This window comes from Geotrypetes seraphini, chromosome 7, assembly GCF_902459505.1.
Source record: "Geotrypetes seraphini chromosome 7, aGeoSer1.1, whole genome shotgun sequence".
Taxonomy (NCBI): domain Eukaryota; kingdom Metazoa; phylum Chordata; class Amphibia; order Gymnophiona; family Dermophiidae; genus Geotrypetes; species Geotrypetes seraphini.
Window position 1 is genome coordinate 154,323,841 of NC_047090.1, and position 18,451 is coordinate 154,342,291.

The following is an 18,451-nucleotide window of genomic DNA, read 5'->3' on the forward strand; positions in this document are numbered from 1 at the left end:
CTATTTCCTCATGTTCCCTTTCATGATGTGGCTAAAGCTAGGAGAATTTTTTTTTTTAATTTTAAGGTTCAAGTGTTACACCTATGGAAATTGTTTTGGCTGACTTCCTCTTGCAAGTGTGTAATTGTGTCTGTGTACATGTTCAGTGAACAGTTCCAGTAGACTTTCTGAGTAATAAGCCAATTTGCTTAATTTCATATTTAATGTATGCTAATTTACTTTTCACAGCTTGTACCACCATTTAAGCCACAGGTTACATCAGAGACTGACACAAGATATTTTGATGAAGAATTTACAGCACAGATGATTACAATAACTCCACCTGATCAAGGTATATACACATCTCAAGATGTTCAAGCTATCTTCATTAATTTGGTAACAGATTTTGCCTTTGAGTTTTAACACTTAAAAAAAAAATGTTAAGGGTGATGTGGAAATAATTTGCAAAGGATCCTGGAATAGTCATCTTTAGCACCTTATTCATAAAATGCAAGGTTGTTTAGAATTTATTTCCTCATTGTCACTTCAAACCAGTCCAGACACATGGGTAGACATCAGGCTTGTACAACCTTTTTTTTATTTAGGGCCACATTTTATGTATTGTTACATCTGGAAGGTCAAAACATGAGCCATCCATATTTTGCTACATGTTTTATCAAATAGTGGCAAAATATAATGATGCATTGTTCCCTTTCCAATTTCTTTACTCATGTAACACCCCCCTCCCAGCCTTCACCCAGTTTCTCACTCGTTAACCCCCCCCCAAAAAAAAAAACACCCCAGCCTTCACCCAGACTCTCGCTCATGTCCTTATGACACTGGACAAGTCACTTAATCCTCCATTGCCTCAGGTACAAAATAAGTACCTGTATATATGTAAACCGCTTTGAGTGTGGTTGTATACTACAAAAAAGGTGGTATACAGTCCCAATCCCTTTCATTAAACATCTGTCCCACCTAGCCTTCACCCAGTCTCTCTTGCTCATATAATCCTCAGCTTCTTTTCATCAGCTGGCTTCAGTTGCAGAAGAAACAATAGGATTCTTGCTTCCCCGCCCCAACTTGGCTTTCTGCAAACTTTAACCATACTGGTCTCATGAGACTTGAAACCATAAGATCTATAAGCACTACAATAATTGACAAGTTTCTGAGGGCCAGAAGAAAGCACTTTCCACTATTATGGCTCCCAGGCCATAGGTTGGACAAGCCTGGTATATATTTTCCCACCAGGAACATAAAGGAAACTTGCATTCTAGTGTCCTGTGGCAAAATTCTTCAGCCTTTGAAGTCTACTTTGGGATTGGTAAAAATCTAAATGTAGCAGGAACAGCAAAGGCATAGTGGCCAAATGGGAGCAAAAAATGATTTTCCCTTCTAGATTTTTAGAAGATGGAATGAAGTATGTAGCTATTTTAATTTAATTCACCATTTTAGATGTCACTAGGTTAGTTTTAAAGGCAGTAGTAAAGTCACAATTTTGAACCATTAGTCTCAATAGCCTTGTTTCTTTTAATAGTCAATATGGCTTTTTTTGTGGAGGTAGATCTTGTGGTTTGCCATAAGGTTGTTTAAAGCTAATAAAAACTATGAATTCAACATTTTATCTATATTGGGATATATTGTTATCTGCTTATGTCTGAAACCCTAGGCTTTATTGGGAAAGAGTTTCATTCTTTATTAGGGTTGTACATTGATCAAAATGTTTAATCAAATGATTAATCGCATAAAGTACCTCCTGTACAGTGCACTATAGAGAGAGCAGATGTAAATTCTCAAAGTTGACATTTCAATTCCTAAACTAAAAATAAAATCATTTCTTACCTTTGTTGTCTGGTAATTTTATCTTTCTAACTTCTCATTCCCTGGCTCTGGTGCTGCTTCCCTTTGTGTGCAGCACAGTTCTGTGCTGTGAACTCTGTTTCCAGTGCCTCATCTCTACTCATTGCTTCGTTTTTTTCTCCTTCTTCACTTCCTGACCTTTATATCAATCTTTCGTATTAAACTTTCTTCCATTTCTCTTTCCCTATCTCAAATCTATCTAGTTTTCATCTCTTCTTGTACAATCCCACTCTATTCTTGGACAAGTGGGTTATGCATCCCATCTCACAAGATCACTTGTAGGAAGCTTCATTTACATATTTTTTGACCCTCCCCTCTACCTCAGGACTGCCCTCTGACTTCCAGTTGCTTTCATATAAGCGAGACCGTAGGAGCTAGTCTTTTCTGCTCGGTTTTTTCTCTTTCTTTCTTCACAGCTTCGATGTTTGTGCTGCAGAGGTTCCTTGCAGGGACAGCTCTGGCCGCGAGAGATCTCAGGTTGTCTGGTTTGTCTACTTCCAGGGGGTTGGCTGCTCTGCACTGACAGCCTGCATTCGCTGATCGGGGCTCAGGGACTGTTCCCTTGGGAGCTTTGCTTGCCCCCCAGGTTTGGCCGCTAGTGGGCTGGAGCGCAGTCTATGGTGGCTCCATGGAAGTGTACCTGGGATCAGAGCCAACTGCGTTCCTCCACCTCTTCATGTGCACGGCGTTTACAGGCGAGGTGGATGTCTCTGGCTGAGGCCAGGTCCAGGGTTTACTGAAGCAGAGGATATCCCTATAAGCTGTTTCAGCTTCCATCTTGCATCTCCCATCACACAGTGAATACCAGGCTGACAGCCTAGGACAGGGGTAGGCAATTCCAGTCCTCGAGAGCCAGAGCCAGGTCAGGTTTTCAGGATATCCACAATGAATATGTATGACATGTATTTGCATGCACTGCCTCAAGATGCAAATCTATCTCATGCATATTTATTGTGGATATCCTGAAAACCTGACCTGGCTCCAGCTCTTGAGGACCGGAATTGCCTACCCCTGGCCTAAGAGATCGATTTTAGGAGGGTCTTAATTTTCTTTTTTTGGGTGGTTTAGCACTTAGCCCTAGGTCCCTCTATGCCTAAAATCGCCTTGTTTTAGTCCTTCCTGTGTGTTTCTTTGGCTATTTTTAGCTGAAAATCACTCCTGCAGTGGCCATCTTGGATTTCCCAGGTTTTAAATAAAAGCTTATGTCTGCCTCTAAACAGTTCAAATCTGCAAAAAAACTGCTCAGATGGACTCAGAGCAGGGTTTTTTTCAAAGATGTCAAGGCAGATAACTTTAAAATATGCAGTATCACCTCAGTAACAACTATAGAAAAATAGACAAATGTATAGTGCAAAATATAGACAGCAGATATAAATTCTCAAATCTGACACATTTTGATCACTAAATTGAAAATAAAATCATTTTTCCTACCTTTGTTGTCTGGTGGTTTCATGAGTCGTTCATTCTTTCTTTTGTTTGTTCTTTCCCAGACCTTCTCTCTGGGGGGCGGGGGGGAGGCTTCTGGGCTGGCAGCGTGCAATCACTGCACACGCCTGGCCCTTCCCTACCCAGAGTTGCGGTGGGGAGGGAGGGTGGCAGTCAGCCCGCATACTCCCCAACAGGCGGTGTACGCAGGTTGAGAAACCGTGCTCTACGAGGAGTGTGGCTTCCTCATGGACAGAGTCCCGGGTAGTTCCATCCAGAGAGATTTGTAGGGCAGCTAAATGGTCCACCCTCCATATTTTTACAAAGTTCACAGGGTGGATGTAGCAAAACAAATGGACACCCCTTTTGGGTCCTTCTTGTTGCCACATCTGTTCTGCCCTAGACTCGGGTCTGCTTTGGTTGGTTCAAGACTTGTATGATTTTTTTGCACTAGAAGGGATGACTAAGTTTTTACCTAGATAATCTTTCTAGTAGAAAGGCATGAATCTTGAAGGCCTGCCCTGTCAGATTTCATTTTGCCTGCTTACTGTCTCAGATAGGTATGTATTTCCATTTGTGTGGTTTTCCCCTGCCAGATAGGCCAGAAGAGTAATGAGTTAATCCTATTGCAAAAAGGCAAGTGAGAGACCTGGAGAGCTACACAAGTGTTAGTGCTGAGTACACTCAGATAGGTGGCTTGTTTGTCACCACATTGTTTTAAGTTATGTTCCTATTGGCTTTGATTGGTTTTATTTTAATCGTTGCAGAACACAATCGGCTTGGTCAGGAAGTTTCCCAACATCATGCCTTTTTATTTATGTTTATTTAAGATTTGATATACCGCTCCTGCATTTTACTGATCTAAGCGGTTTACAATGTATCAAACTAAAATGAAATTAGATACTTGAGAAAAACTACCCTATCTGTCCCGAAGGCTCACAATCTAGCTAAAGTACCTGATTAAAATAAAAATGTGTAATAAATTTCCAAGATCAAAAATTAAAGAAATAGAAATAATGAAAGAAGATAAAAAATTAAAAATAAAACATATTTAAGAGATAGAAAAGTCTCTGAGGTGGCTTGATAGTAAGTTTAGTCTGCAAAACCAGGTCAACCGGCAGCCACCAAAGAAGCAGGACCAGGAACCACGTCATTGAAGACCACCATGACACCAATCACCGGACATGGAAGGCCAGGCGCCGTCAACAGCAGAGCCCTGAAGTGAAGTTCAGTTTCCCTTCGATGTGTCCAGCTGCAGGAGTGCAAGTCCGCCGGGGAGAGAGGGCAGGCCACAGGAGATCCTCCGATCCACCTCTGGTGACCATGTCGGTGTCAGCATAGCTATTGCTAGCATTCAGCATTTTCAGTTGGCATAACTAATGTCAGCGAAGGCCTATGGGAAATTATATCAATCTCACTCTGGAATGTAGATGCAAATAGATCCTGAATGCTTATTCACAGAAAGCATCCAGGAAGACGGTTTCAAGTAGCCCTGATTAAATCATGATTAGCTAAAAGGTGTTAATGTGTTAATGTCTGATTAAGAGGGTGCTTAGGACAATGGGTCCAGGAGCACAGATAACTAAAGTTAATCAGAAACTATTCTCAGAGACATACTGGAAATACATATATGACTACAGCCTATTTTTCTCCTGTCTACGAAGGAGGGGGGAAGTTTAACTTCTATTGAAGCTCAATAGATTCTATATTTAGAATAAGCTTCCAAACTATAAAAACCTCCTCCCTGCAACACACATGAAGATCTCTCTTTCTCTGTCTATCTCTCTGTCTATCCTTCTCTTTATCTATGGAACCCGAAACTTAGACCATCACCCCATCCCCCTTTCTCTCTCTCTCTGGCTTTCCTTAGAACTTCAGACTCTCTGTCTCTTTGCCTCTGAACTCTGTAAGGCAGGGAAACTGCTTTGCTATGTCCTTAATTGTAATGCTTATAAATATTGCTTTCCTGTAAGCCTATTTCTATAATATATTCTTTATGCAATCATTCTGGCTGTATTTCTTATTTGAGTCTACTTCCTGGTGAATCTTCAGTGAGGGAACTGAACCTGGGACCTGGCGTATGTAAGGGCGCCTCTAATATAACCCCACCAACCATACATTGTGGGGGCCACTAACAATCCTTACAGTTGGGGCTGTGCTACATTGCGCCGATGGCTTCCCCCTTCTGCTGCTGGACAAGAGCCCGGAAAGGGAAAGCTGTGTTGAACCAGCTGATAGAATTCCCAAGAAGAGCAGTTAGGAGGGATGGAAAAAAACACAGTTCTCAGAACCTGGAGTGCTTTTTCTCAAGTGACTTGGCACCAGTAGACAGCTGATAGAATCCCCAGGAAGAGCAGCAGTTAGGAGAGATGAAAGAAAACACTCTTATAGTGATTATCAACTGCTATGGTACAAAGTGAGGAGCTAGAGCATTGCCCAGTGATACAAGAAGTGGAGCCAAGAGAAAAAAATGTTGCCTTCTACATAACTCTTGACTAGAGGAGAATAATCCACTGGTTCAACACTTGTATGCCTTTCTACTAGAAAGAAGATTATCAAGGCAAGAACCTAATCTTCCCTTAGAGCTTCCATCATATAAAGCAGTTTATCTGTAACAGGTGTTATCAAAGGACAACAGGCAGATATTCTCACATGCGGATGATGTCCTTCATGAGCCTGGTATGGACAGTCCAAAAGTGCAGTGTCACTTTAGAAACTTCAAAGTCTGAAGACTGCTTGTGCTACACATGTGCAAGTGCCTTCATCCCAGATAGCTCCTTCAATTTAGTAGTAGAGAATGACACGGGGAGAAATTTGTCCCCGTCCCCGCGAGCTCACCACATTCCCGTCCCTGTGGGCTTGGTCACCGTCCCGTCCCTGCGAGTTCAGTCCCCGTCCCCACAAATCTAGAGAGAAGATTGTTCTTTAAGTAGAAGGAGTTAACCAAAGTGGATGAGATTGGGGAAGAGAGGTGGGGAGGTAAGGAGAAAAGGAAGCGTCTTCTCCCCGCTCTCTCTTCCCCATTTCCCAGCGTCTTCTCCCCACTCTCTCTTCCCCAGTTCCCTTCAGGCTGCTTCAGCTTCTTCTCTCCATCCCCCCACCCCCAGCACCCTCCGCGCGGTCCAGCAGCTCCCTCCCGCAGGCCAGCGTGCATCTTCCTCCCTCTCTTCCCCTTACCGTCTCTTCATGGCGATTTCTATAAGGCTGTGCATTGTATTGCAGCCGGAGCCTTGAAGTCGCGTCACGTTGGCTGCTGGAAAAGTCTCCGATACAACCGGAAACAAAAAGTTGCGTCAGAGGAGACTTTTCCAGCAGCCACACATGATGCGACTTCAAGGTTCTGGCTGCAATACAACACATAGCCTTATAGAAATTGCCACGAAGAGAAGGAAAGGGAGGGAAAGAGATGCACGGCTGGATTGCATGCTCTATCACCGTGCGTGCTCACTCCTTTAACTGCAGGGACAAGACCATTCACTGCTCCACGGGGCGGTGAATGGATGTTTCCCCGTACTCACGGGGACCTTTTTTTTTTTTGTCACCGTTTCGGCGGGTTACCCACGGCTAGCCGCGGGTAACAACCACCATGTCATTCTCTATCTAGTAACAAAGCTATGAAGCCGACTAAGTGAGGTGGAATGTTGTGAGACTATCTGCCTGCTGTCCTTGGACAACAAAGTAATTTCACTTTATCCAAGGACAAGCAGGCAGCATATTTTCACATGTGGGACTCCCTAACTGCCAGGATCATGCCTCTGAGAAGAGGGTTATTGAAAGCTGCTCCGATCCTAGCAAAACCAACAGGGTTGTAGGGAAGTTGGCTTCTAATTGGCAAATAAATTCTGTAGAAATGCTGGGCCAAACTGGCTATTCTGTTTAGAATGATTTTCCAAACAGTAATGGGATGTGAAGGTATGCACTAGTGCTGCTTGATTTCCGATTCAAATTGATTCTCCGATTCAAATTGATTCACCGATTCGAAGCAGGTGAATTGATTCGAATCGATTTGGGTTTGTTTGTTTTTTAAATCAGCCTCGCCGATTCAGTTACCAACCCTCCCCTCTTGCCCCTAAAGCAGGAGCGGTAACGCTGAATCTTGCTGGCTTGCCACTGCTTTAGGGGGCTAGGGGGAGGGTCTGTCGGGAAGTGCTGCCTTGGCCCTTTGCAGTGTCCTCCGGCTTCCCCCATGGCCTCACTGCTCTTACCTAAAGATAATCGGCAGCCTGCAGAGAGTATCACGGTGCTGTATCAATTTGCAGGCTCCCGTCATCCTCAGCACCACATTCGCTCTGCCGTGATCCTGCCCCTGACCTCAGAGGAGGAGCGGGACAGCAGTAAAGTGAATGTGGTGCTGCAAATCGCTACAGCACCGCGATCCTCTCTGCAGGCTGACGATTATCTTTGGGTAAGAGCAGGAGGCCGGGGAGGAACATGCAGGCCTTCGGGAGAGATGGGCCCTGGTATAGAAGTACACGGCGGGAGGGAGGGAAGGGGGTTCAAAGAGACATGCATATACCAGACTGGGGGGGGAAGAAATAATGGGTCTAAAAACAGAAGAGGGAGAGATGGTGGACAATGAGCTTTAGGGAGGGAAGGAATAGAAAGGGAGAGAAGGACACAAGGGGGTGGGTGGAGGGAAGTGATACTGGATAGGAGGGTAGTTGGAAAGAGAAAGGGAGAGCTGGTGGACCTTGGGGTGGTGGGGAAGGAGGGAGAGAGGCTGAATGAAGGGTAGTTGAAAAAAGGAGAGATGGTGGATCTGGGGATGGTGAGGTCCATCACTGCAGCTGCGGGGATGGAGATGAAAAAAAAAATAAAGATGCCAGACCTCCGGGGGAAGGAAGAGGAGGACAGAGATGTAAGATGGATGGTTAGCACGGAGAAAGAAGAAAGGAGGAGACTCTGATCAGAAGACAACCAGAGTCTGGGCCCAACATGATTTGAATAATGGCCAGACAACAAAAGGTGGAAAAAAATTTTATTTTCTGTTTTGTGATTACAATATGTCGGATTTGAAATGTGTATCCTGCCAGAGCTGGTGTTGGACCACAAACGTGAGCTAGGATTTAACAGAGAGAGGAAAAGTCTTTTTTGTTTGTTTTATTTTGCTTACACCACAGCGCCAGTGTGGGTAGGAGAGGGCAAAGGTGGTGAAGAGGCTATAAAACAACAAAGGTGACCAATTGGTGTTCAGTCTTTTATTGAAATGGATTCTACACGATCGTGTTGTGGCCCACAAGGGCCTGCCTCAGGAGTCCAAAGATATGTCCTCTTCTCTCCATCTAAGCCTGCTGCCATAAAGGAGTTTGCTGTTTTCTGGCTTTTAATGGCTGTGATCTGCTCTCCCCAAACTTCTGTGCAGCACTGGGCAGATCACAGCCATTAGAAGCCAGAAAACAGCAAACTCCTTTATGGCAGCAGGCTTAGATGGAGAGAAGAGGACATATCTTTGGACTCCTGAGGCAGGCCTTTGTACATGATCATATCGAGTCCATTTCAATAAAAGAGACTGAACACCAATTGGTCACCTTTGTTCTATTTGCTGTTCACTGGTGTGAAGGCAGTTTCTCCTGTTTGTATCCAAGATCCCTTATAAAATAAACCCACCAGGATGTTTGAAAAAAACACCCAATTGGGCAGGAAAATCGAATCAAATTGAAAAATGGATTCAATAGGCTGAATCAAAATTTTTTCTCCTGACTTGGGCAGCACTAGTATACACTGAGGACCAGGTGTGGCTGCTTTACAAATGTCCTTAGTGGGATTGTAGATGGACTACTAAAGTGGCCATTGCTCAAACTTTGTGCCCAAGCATAGGAAAAGAGATACAGTCTACCAGCCATGTGGCGATAGTTCTCTTGGTGACAGGGGCTCCAATTCTGTTTGGATTGAATGACACGAATAGTTGAGTTGGAAGTCTTATGAGGTTTGGTCTGATCCAAGTAATAAACAAAGAGCGTGTTCACAGTCCAGTTTGTGGAGTTCTGCTTTACCAGGATGAGAATGTGGTTCTGGAAAGAAAAGGAGAGAACTATAGACTGGTTCAGATGAAACTCTGAGACAACTTTCGGGAAGAATTTATGATGAGTGCGAAGAATAGCCTTGTTATGGTAAAATGTTGTATAAGGTGAATCTGATACAAGAAGTTCATTGACTCTTCTTGCAGAAGTAAGAACTATGAGAAAGATTACTTTCCATATGAGAAGCTTGAGAGATAAGTCAAGAGTGGCTCAACAGAAGAGTAGAAGCTTGATTGTAGGGAAAAGCAAAGAGGTCCTCTTCTGGTGTTCCCCAATTCACAAAGATCTTATGTAAAGTGGTGGAGTGGAGTGTCCACTCTTGTGGTTGTAGGATTCTGTTTAACTTGTCTGTCAGGATATTCTGCTTTCCTGCTAGGTAGACTGCCTTCAGGAAAATGATGCGAGAAATCACCCAGGACCAGATTTGGATCATTTTTCCTTGCAAAGTAGGTGGGCCTGTACCGATTTGCTTGTTCATGTAGTGCATGGCTACTTGATTGTTTGTGCAAATGAGTACTATCTGTTTGATTTGATCCTGAAAAGTCCATAGAGCATTTTGAGTTGCTCAAAGCTTGAGGAGATTTATATGAAGAACTTCTCATCTGAGCATGGAGGCATTGGTTGTCGAAACCTTTTAATACATTGGTGTTTGCCCATCTTTCCAGGGGCCTACTATTTCAATGATCACCACCAAAAAGATTTCTGGAGTTGTAAAGTCACTGTTTGCTGAGATGATAACCTGATAGCTTGAGACCATTGCGATAAGAGTGCCCATCGAGGTTCTCTGAGGTGTAAGTAGCAAATGGAGTTACATGCACTGCAGAGGCCATATGACTAAGGAGTTGTAGCTTTAGATGTGCAGTAACGTGCTGACAAAAAGAAACCTCTTGACAAATTTTAATCAAAGTTTTTAGTCTTTGTTGAGGAAGAAAGGCAAAGAGTCTGAGTTGTGTCCATGAGGGTTCCTAGGAACTCCAGAGTTTGCGTAGGTTCTAGATGGGATTTCTTGTAGTTAATTGCAAATCCCAGAAGCTCCAAAACATGAATAGTTGCATTCAGGGTTTGTTGAGCCAGGTGGGACATGGAAGCTTTGATCAATCAGTCATCGCTTTGTAATCCATGAAAAAAGCGATTTTATCAAAAATACGAATTATCTAGGTATGGAAACTATAAAAGCAAAGTATTGCCACTACTACTAAACATTTCGTGAATACTAATAGGGCTGTTGCTAGACTAAATGGGAGTATTTTGTATTGAAAACGGCGTGTTCCCAGTCAAAAGCGAAGGTATTTTTTGTGAGCAGGTAGCATGGGAATGAGTGTATGTTTCTTTGAGGTCTAGAGAGGGGTAGAATTGGGAGTAAGTGTACGCATCTTTGAGGTCTAGAGAGCAGAGCCAGTTCTTCTCAAAAAGTGGTAAGAGTTCTCAGCAAGACCACGCAAAACATCTCCTTTACCAAGTAGTTTTTGAGAGCTCAGAGATCTAGAGTTGGATGGCTACCTCTGGTCTTTTTTGGTATGAAAAATTATTTTGAATAGAACCCTTGATCCCTCTCCTGCAGAGGAACTTGTTCTATGACATTGAGCTGGAGTAGGGCTGAGAGCTGTTGATTAAGGAGGGTCCTCTTCTGGGAGTTGAAAGTAATCTCTCTTGGAGGATGAATGGGAGGCCTCTTTGTAAATGGAGGACATAGCTGTGACTTGCTACATGAAGGACCCAATGATCTGATATAAGGAATTATCATTGATGGTAGTAAATGAATCAATCTCCAATAGGTAGAGTCTGAGGTAGAGGTTGGGAAACACTGACTAAGCTCTCTAGGAGGAAGTCAAGAAAGACTGCTGTTTGGACTGAAGTTGTTCAGAAGTTTTCTGCTTCCTCTTGTCTGGGTCGCCTTTGAGCCATTCTGTGTTTTGAAACAAAAGACTGGTGATACTTTTGCCTACGTACGAGTAGTACATAGGGCATCCAGAGGCATTGAAATATCTTCCTGGCATCTGAGATTGATGCAATTTAGATGAAGATAAGTGCTGTCAGTATGTCTCTTAATTTTCTGTGTTGCCTCTTCTATATGGTCTCTGAATAAATTATCTTCTATACAGAGTATGTTGGAGAAACGATCTTGAACGTTGACATCTAGACCAGAGATTCATAGCCATGCTTGTCTACGCATAGCAATGGAAATTGCAGATGTTCAAGAAGTAATGTCAAAAGCATCAAAAGTACAATGGATCGTGTACTTCTGGTCTCTAGGAGTTTGTTTATTAAATGCTGGTAAGAAGAGAGGTATTCCAATGGTATGTGTCAGCCATAACTTGACAATTTTTGGATGAGAGATTTCATATAAAATGTCATGTGGATATAAGAACATAAGAAGTTGCCTCCGCTGGGTCAGACAAGGGTCCATCGCGCCCAGCAATCCGCTCCCGCAGCGGCCCATCAGGTCCATGACCTGTAAGTGATCCTTTGTCTAAAACCCTTCAATCCCCATTGTCTAAAACCCTTCAATCCCCATTATTCTTCTCTCTATACCCTTCCATAATCCTATCTCTACCTCTATCTATATCCCTCAATCCCCGTATCCTTCAGGAACTTGTCCAATCCCTCTTTGAATCCCCTTAATGTACTCTGACCTATCACATCCTTCGGAAGCGCATTACAGGTGTCTACCACCCTCTGAGTGAAGAAAAATTTCCTAGCATTGGTTCTAAACCTGTCCCCTTTTAATTTCTCTGAGTGCCCCCTTGTTCTTGTAGTTTCCAATAGGCTGAAGAAACTGTCCCTTTCCACCTTCTCTACGCCCTTCATGATATTGTAGTTTAAAATTCTGTTTGCCGGCAAAGAGCCTTGGAACACTCTTCCTTCTCTCCCTGGTGGAGTATTGGCATAAGGTCTGGAAGTATTTGCTCTCTTTAAAGCAGACTCTACAACCAAAGATTGATACTGCAGCTGTGGTTTGTCAAAGACAGAGAATGATTGAATTTGGTATAAAGAACACAATTTGAGTGGAGCCACTTGGGACATTAAGTGGAGCTTCCCAGTTTTTCTATAAGGCCTTTCATTAGATAATGGAGAGGAACCTTTATGCAGTTTGCAGGGCACTGTTTGTAATCAAGTGCATCTCTGAGTTCTGCATCAGATTTTGAGTCAGACTATAGGTTATGCTTGCCCCATTTATCTGATGAACTTTTAAACGACAGACTTTCTGAGGTGACTTTTGATTTTCATGAGATGTATCCAAAGGTATATCATTGGACTCATCCACTGAGAGCTCTGAATCCCAAGTTTCCAAGTTTATTTATAATTTAATATACCGACCATCTACATGTATCTGACTGGTTTACAATGCTAAAAATATTAAAATAAATGTATGGGGACAAATATTTAAACAAAATGAGTACAAAGACATGGGCATAACTGGGCATGAAAGGAGTGAGGGGTAAGGAAAGTTGATAATTACATCAAAAAAAATAAAAGTAAAGGAGGGGAAGGGGGGAGAGGAAAAACAGCATGGAATGGGGGCCGCTTCATAGAAGTGGTTCTTTATAATAAAACGATGCTGTGATGAGAGTTGGTTACTATCTTGTATTGTGGAATAAAAAGGTTTTAAGCTTGGTTTTGAATTTATCGAGAGAATTTTCGTGGCAAAAATGAGAAGGCATGGCATTCCAAAGGACAGGGGCTGTGGTGGAAAAAAATTGTATTTCTGGTGTAATAAAGTTCTTTAATTGGAGGAACAGTTAGTAAGTTCTGATCTGCTGATCTAAGGGCCCTAGTTGAAGAGTATGGAATGATGTGTTTATCGAGGAATGCTAAAGAGCGCATAAGTTTTGTTTTGAAGACGAGCAGAAGAATTTTGTATGTGGAGCAATGTGAGACAGGTAACCAATACGCTTCACGGAGAAGAGGAGTGACATGGTCGTATTTTTTAGCTTTGTATTTTAGTTTGATGGCTGTGTTTTGAATAAGCTGTAGTCAACGTATTTCCTTTTGAATGATCCCATGATATAAAGAATTGCAATAGTCCAGATGAGAGATGATTAGTGAATGAATTAGAGTTTGGTAAATTCTCTGGATACAAAATAAATTGGAGCAAATCGGAGGTTCTTCCGTTAAATGTGCACTGTACAAAAGGAATATTTGATTAATTCCCTTTCCTTTGGAAGGAAGAGGGTATAAACTATTTAGCCATTATGATTCGGAAAACAGTGGAAGACACAATAGCAGTAAATGAAAAATCTCTATTGCTGAAAGTCAAAGAAATGTGTGAGCATTGGAACCCATTACATCTTTCTTGGTGGGATAGAGTCCAAACTGTAAAAATGATGATTTTGCCTGTAGTTTGTTACCAAATGAGTATGCTACCGGTTTATTTTCAAGGGTCCTTTTATAAAAAATTAAATGGTATTCTTACTAAATTTATTTGGCTGGGTAAAACTGCTAGAATAGCTTTAGTATCGTTACAAAAACCAATTGTGGCGGGTGGGATAAATTTTCCAAATTTTTATATATATCATCAAGCATTTATTCTGCGTCAGGGTATGTATTGGATCCTTCCTAAGCTCATGGAACATCTTCCGGACTGGCTTTATCTAGAATGGCAACTTATGTCCCCATTGAGATTATCCAAGGTGATGTTGTAGATCACCCTTTATACCTTGTAACTAAGGTGTATCAATCAGTCTATATGGCCCTCAGAGATGCCACCCAGGGATCAATATGATCATATCCCTTGGCTTTACACACCCTATCGTCATCGGGTCAATATCAAATGTGAAAATGATATAAACTTTTTTTCTTTTTTCTTTTTGCTTTTTACTTTTACTTATTTTATTCGTGTGTGTTAAACTCTCTTTGCTAATTTTAAAACAATAAATATGGCTAATGAGTTTAAGGTCGATACTTAGCTTCACCGGGATGGTTAGTAGCTGTTGGTAAGGGATACATATGCCAACATGTTTCACCCCTAAAAAGGGGGTTTCTTCAGGGCTACTATCCCTTTTGTGTTAATTTTACACGGCTGGCCACCCGATCTAAGTTTCACTAAGATCTTAGTGAAACTTAGATCGGGTGGCCAGCCGTGTAAAATTAACACAAAAGGGATAGTAGCCCTGAAGAAACCCCCTTTTTAGGGGTGAAACATGTTGGCATATGTATCCCTTACCAACAGCTACTAACCATCCCGGTGAAGCTAAGTATCGACCTTAAACTCATTAGCCATATTTATTGTTTTAAAATTAGCAAAGAGAGTTTAACACACACGAGTAAAATAAGTAAAAGTAAAAAGCAAAAAGAAAAAAAGTTTATATCATTTTCACATTTGATATTGACCCGATGACGATAGGGTGTGTAAAGCCAAGGGATATGATCATATTGATCCCTGGGTGGCATCTCTGAGGGCCATATAGACTGATTGATACACCTTAGTTACAAGGTATAAAGGGTGATCTACAACATCACCTTGGGTGAATAATTAATAGCACCTTGTAAAAGAATATTGTTCAAGCCTATTGTTCTTAACCCATTGAGATTATGTCATGTTTTGAGATCAAATTACTACGTATTTATAAGGACAATAGTATTTTATTAGATACATGGAAAACCTTAAAATTTATCAACAACTTAACATCTGTACCGATACAACAGTCCACGTGTCAATCCTTATAGTTGAACTCCAAGATTCAAATTGGCAACTTTAAAATCCTCTGGAAGCATTGGATGCAGGCAGGCATATGCACATTAGATGATGTAATATGAAATGGGAAAATGCTTGATTTTTCTCAACTGCAACAATCTTTCAGAATTGCAAAGTCTCAAACGTATAAGTGGTTGCAGTTGAAGCAGGCTATTCAGAAGGGGTTCCCTGAGTGGCATAATCTAAAAAATCAGTATAGCTTGCCAGTCCTATGCTTTCAGACAGATTTCCTAGGGCATCAGGCTTGCAAGTGGTATAAATTAATATCGGAGTATTTGAACAAAAAAAACAAAAACTAGTCTTGAGAGACATTTGGAGCATTGAGATTAAGCAGCAGATTCTGTTTCTCAATGGCCACAGATTTGGACTTGGAGGATGAGATGTACAGTGTCGGCATCTATGAGACAAACTTGGTTTTTCTTGTTACATAGATCTTTTTGGACACCTGTTAGGTTACAAAAGTTAGATAGTTCTAAATCTAATAGGTGCTGGCACTGTCATCTAGACATAGGGACACTGCATCATCTGTTGTTCTATTGTCCTTTGATACTCAACTTCTGGAAGTCAATATGGGGACAGATTAATACCATATTGGAGTCATCGATTCCATTGACATATGATGTTGTCATTTGTGGAATGAAATTGCTTTCTAAACCCTCATTGGACAGATATAAATGTCTTTTCCTTATTATGACTGGGATAGCCATGCAAATGGTTACTTGTAATTGGAAAAATTGGAATCGCCTTGGTTCTACTTTTTGGTGGGCAAATTTATGTCTATGTTATAAATACAAAAAGATGAACGCTGACATGTTGGGGCATAATAAGATATTTAAATTAGTTTGGGGTCCATTGATGTCTTTTGTGGCTTCGTTATAATTGTCTTTATCTTTATTTTCCATTGTTTTAACACACATCCAGGAGAGGGTGGAAGGAGGGGGGATATCACTTTTATATTCCCTGTTTGAAAATATTTGATGTGGGAGGGGGGTTTATTCTTTCTGTATTGTAATTGATGGAATATAAGTGCTGATTGTGATTATTACTATATGTATATTGTTCGCACTTATGTTAGTTTGAAAACTTAATAAAGATTTAAAAAAAAAATATATATAAAATTACAAATTCAAAATCTTCACAAATAATTACCGCTAAGCCCCCACCATTTTTATTCTCTCTACAATAAGGAATGATCTTATAACCTTGTGGGAGCAAATCTCCTACTATTCGATCATCATTTGCCAGAAGCCATGTTTCTACAAAAAATACAAATAAGGGTTTATTTTCCTCTAACCAGTCTTTGATTAACTGAGCTTTTTTCTTCTTACTGATTTAACATTTAAACAGGAGCAAGGAACCTCTAAACAATCTGTAATCCGTGAAAGGATTTAGATTAGAGTATTCTTGTACAATCCCTCTGTAGTTTGAATGGTAGGGTGTTGTGCATCTCATGCAGCCAAAATCTGTAGGATTCTCAACTATCAAACTCTGGCCACTCACCCCGGGTCCATCTCCAGTGACATGCTCCCTGAAGATCAGTTTTGTTTCCTACAGCCAAACTATAGGAGTTAATCTCTTCTGTTCATGTTTTTATTTCCTAAATTTGTAGTGTATTAATATTTGACACGGGTCTTGCCCTGGGGCAGCGGATTCACCTTGTGGGAACATCTTTCAGCGGGAGAGTGTAGATTTTTTTTAATGAAAAAGTTGGGGTGGGGGGGTCACTGCTACTGCTACTGCAGTAAACCCCTTGTCAGATCGGGGCTCTGGGATTGGGAGCTGACTCACCCCGGGTTTATCCACTAAGTGGTAAAGCGCAGGCTGCTTGGTTCCATGGAGGTGTGCCCGGGATCGGGACCGGACTGCATACCTTCCCTGATTGTTCTGGTAGTCCTGATAGTCACTGACTGGGGTGACTGGGCAGGTGAGGCAGTCAGAGGACTTGAAATACAGTTTTCTCAGCTTCCTGAGGTACTGATCTCCTTGCATGCTGTTTTTGAGCTTGCCTGCCATTATTTCCATAGCAGCACATACCACTATGAGTGCTGGATTGGCAATTTTGGCATGCTGGATTGACAATTTTGGGGGGTCCTAAAAAGGTTTTTGGGTGGTTTCCCTGCATGCCCTAAACCCCTTCCCCCACTTGTAAAAATGCATAATTGCCATTTTTCCTGTGCCGTTATAGGGCAAAATTGGCACCCGCGGTGGCCATCTTGGATTTTCTTTAAAAGTTTCAAAAGTATATTTTTTGCACTTAGGAGCTTCATTTTCACTCCAAACTTGATAGATGGCCTCCTCAGGACATGATGGCATGGATTCATGCTTTGTTTACGGCAGATGGCTGTCGGATTTGCAGCCATATATCATGTGCGCCGATTCTACCAGTGACACAAAAGGTGCATCCGGTGACCCTAAAAAGGGTAAGGAAGACACTTCTGCAAAACACAAATGCAACTCAGGGGAAAAGTCCCATAAATCTTCCAAGCACTCTAGATCAGATGCACATAGAACGGCTCTTGCCGCCGGGGATTTCTTCCCCCAAGAATTTGTGAATATGATGTATCAGATGTACATAGTTTAAAAAGTCCATGCCTGTGACTTCAACTCAGAATCCAGCACTACCGATTTGCAGCCGCCAGTTTCCAGCATGTCTCTGTGTTCCCTTTCAGGGACCCCAGAGAGCAGATGAGTGATCCCTGCCATCACTTCTGCTTCTATTTCCATCCTGCTGCTGCTGCCGGGTTCCTCAGCAGCGTCCGCTGATGTTGCTAACCTGGTGGACCTTCATGATCTTGTGGATGATCCGTCCTTGCGCAGACTGTTTAAAACAAACTGTCTGGCATATATTATTGCTGAATCCTTAGAGGAGTTGAACCTGAATTAGGTTCAACCTGCTCAGGCGGAATTCTCATGGATGAGTGACCAATGTCCACTCTCAGTCTCCTTTCCGGACAATCTGGATCTGGCCAGCATTCTGTCAGAAGTTTGGGAGTCCCCTGAGGGTCCCCTCAAATGTGCTAGAGCCATGGCGAGACTACCCCATGGCCCCTGAATTTTAAAAAATGCCTAGCTTCACCGAAAGTGGATTCGGCAGTGGCACAGGTAACTAAGCACACTTTGCTCTCTGATGGAGGGGTGGTCCTAAAGGATGTTCAGGACAGGCGGGTGGATTTTATCTTCAAGCGCCTCTTTAATTCGGTGGCGGCTGGAGTTAGGGCGACAGCGGCCTCCTTTGTCGCTTGAGCATGTCATTCAAAGCTCCACCATGATCCTGATGATGTAGTCCTCCGAGACCTGGATTTTCTGGTCTCTGGAGTGGATTACTTGGCGGACGCCTTATATGACATGATGAAGGCTTTTGCTAAGCTAGGATCTTATTCCGTGTCTGCAAAACAAATGCTTTGGATTTGTCAGTGGTCTGGGGATTCTTCCTCTAAGGCCACCCTGAGCACACTGCTCTTTAAGGGTCTGC

General features: G+C 42.2%; 1 protein-coding gene across 3 annotated transcripts in view; it reads left to right on the forward strand.

The window, feature by feature from the left end:
* AKT1 (AKT serine/threonine kinase 1) overlaps positions 1-18,451 on the forward strand; it is a 368,034-nt gene that overhangs the window by 333,494 nt on the left and 16,089 nt on the right. For all 3 annotated transcript variants that reach the window (XM_033951246.1, XM_033951247.1, XM_033951245.1), the window contains one exon: positions 229-331. In XM_033951246.1, the coding sequence (XP_033807137.1) occupies positions 229-331 (103 nt within the window). The remainder of the gene's footprint in view (positions 1-228; positions 332-18,451) is intronic.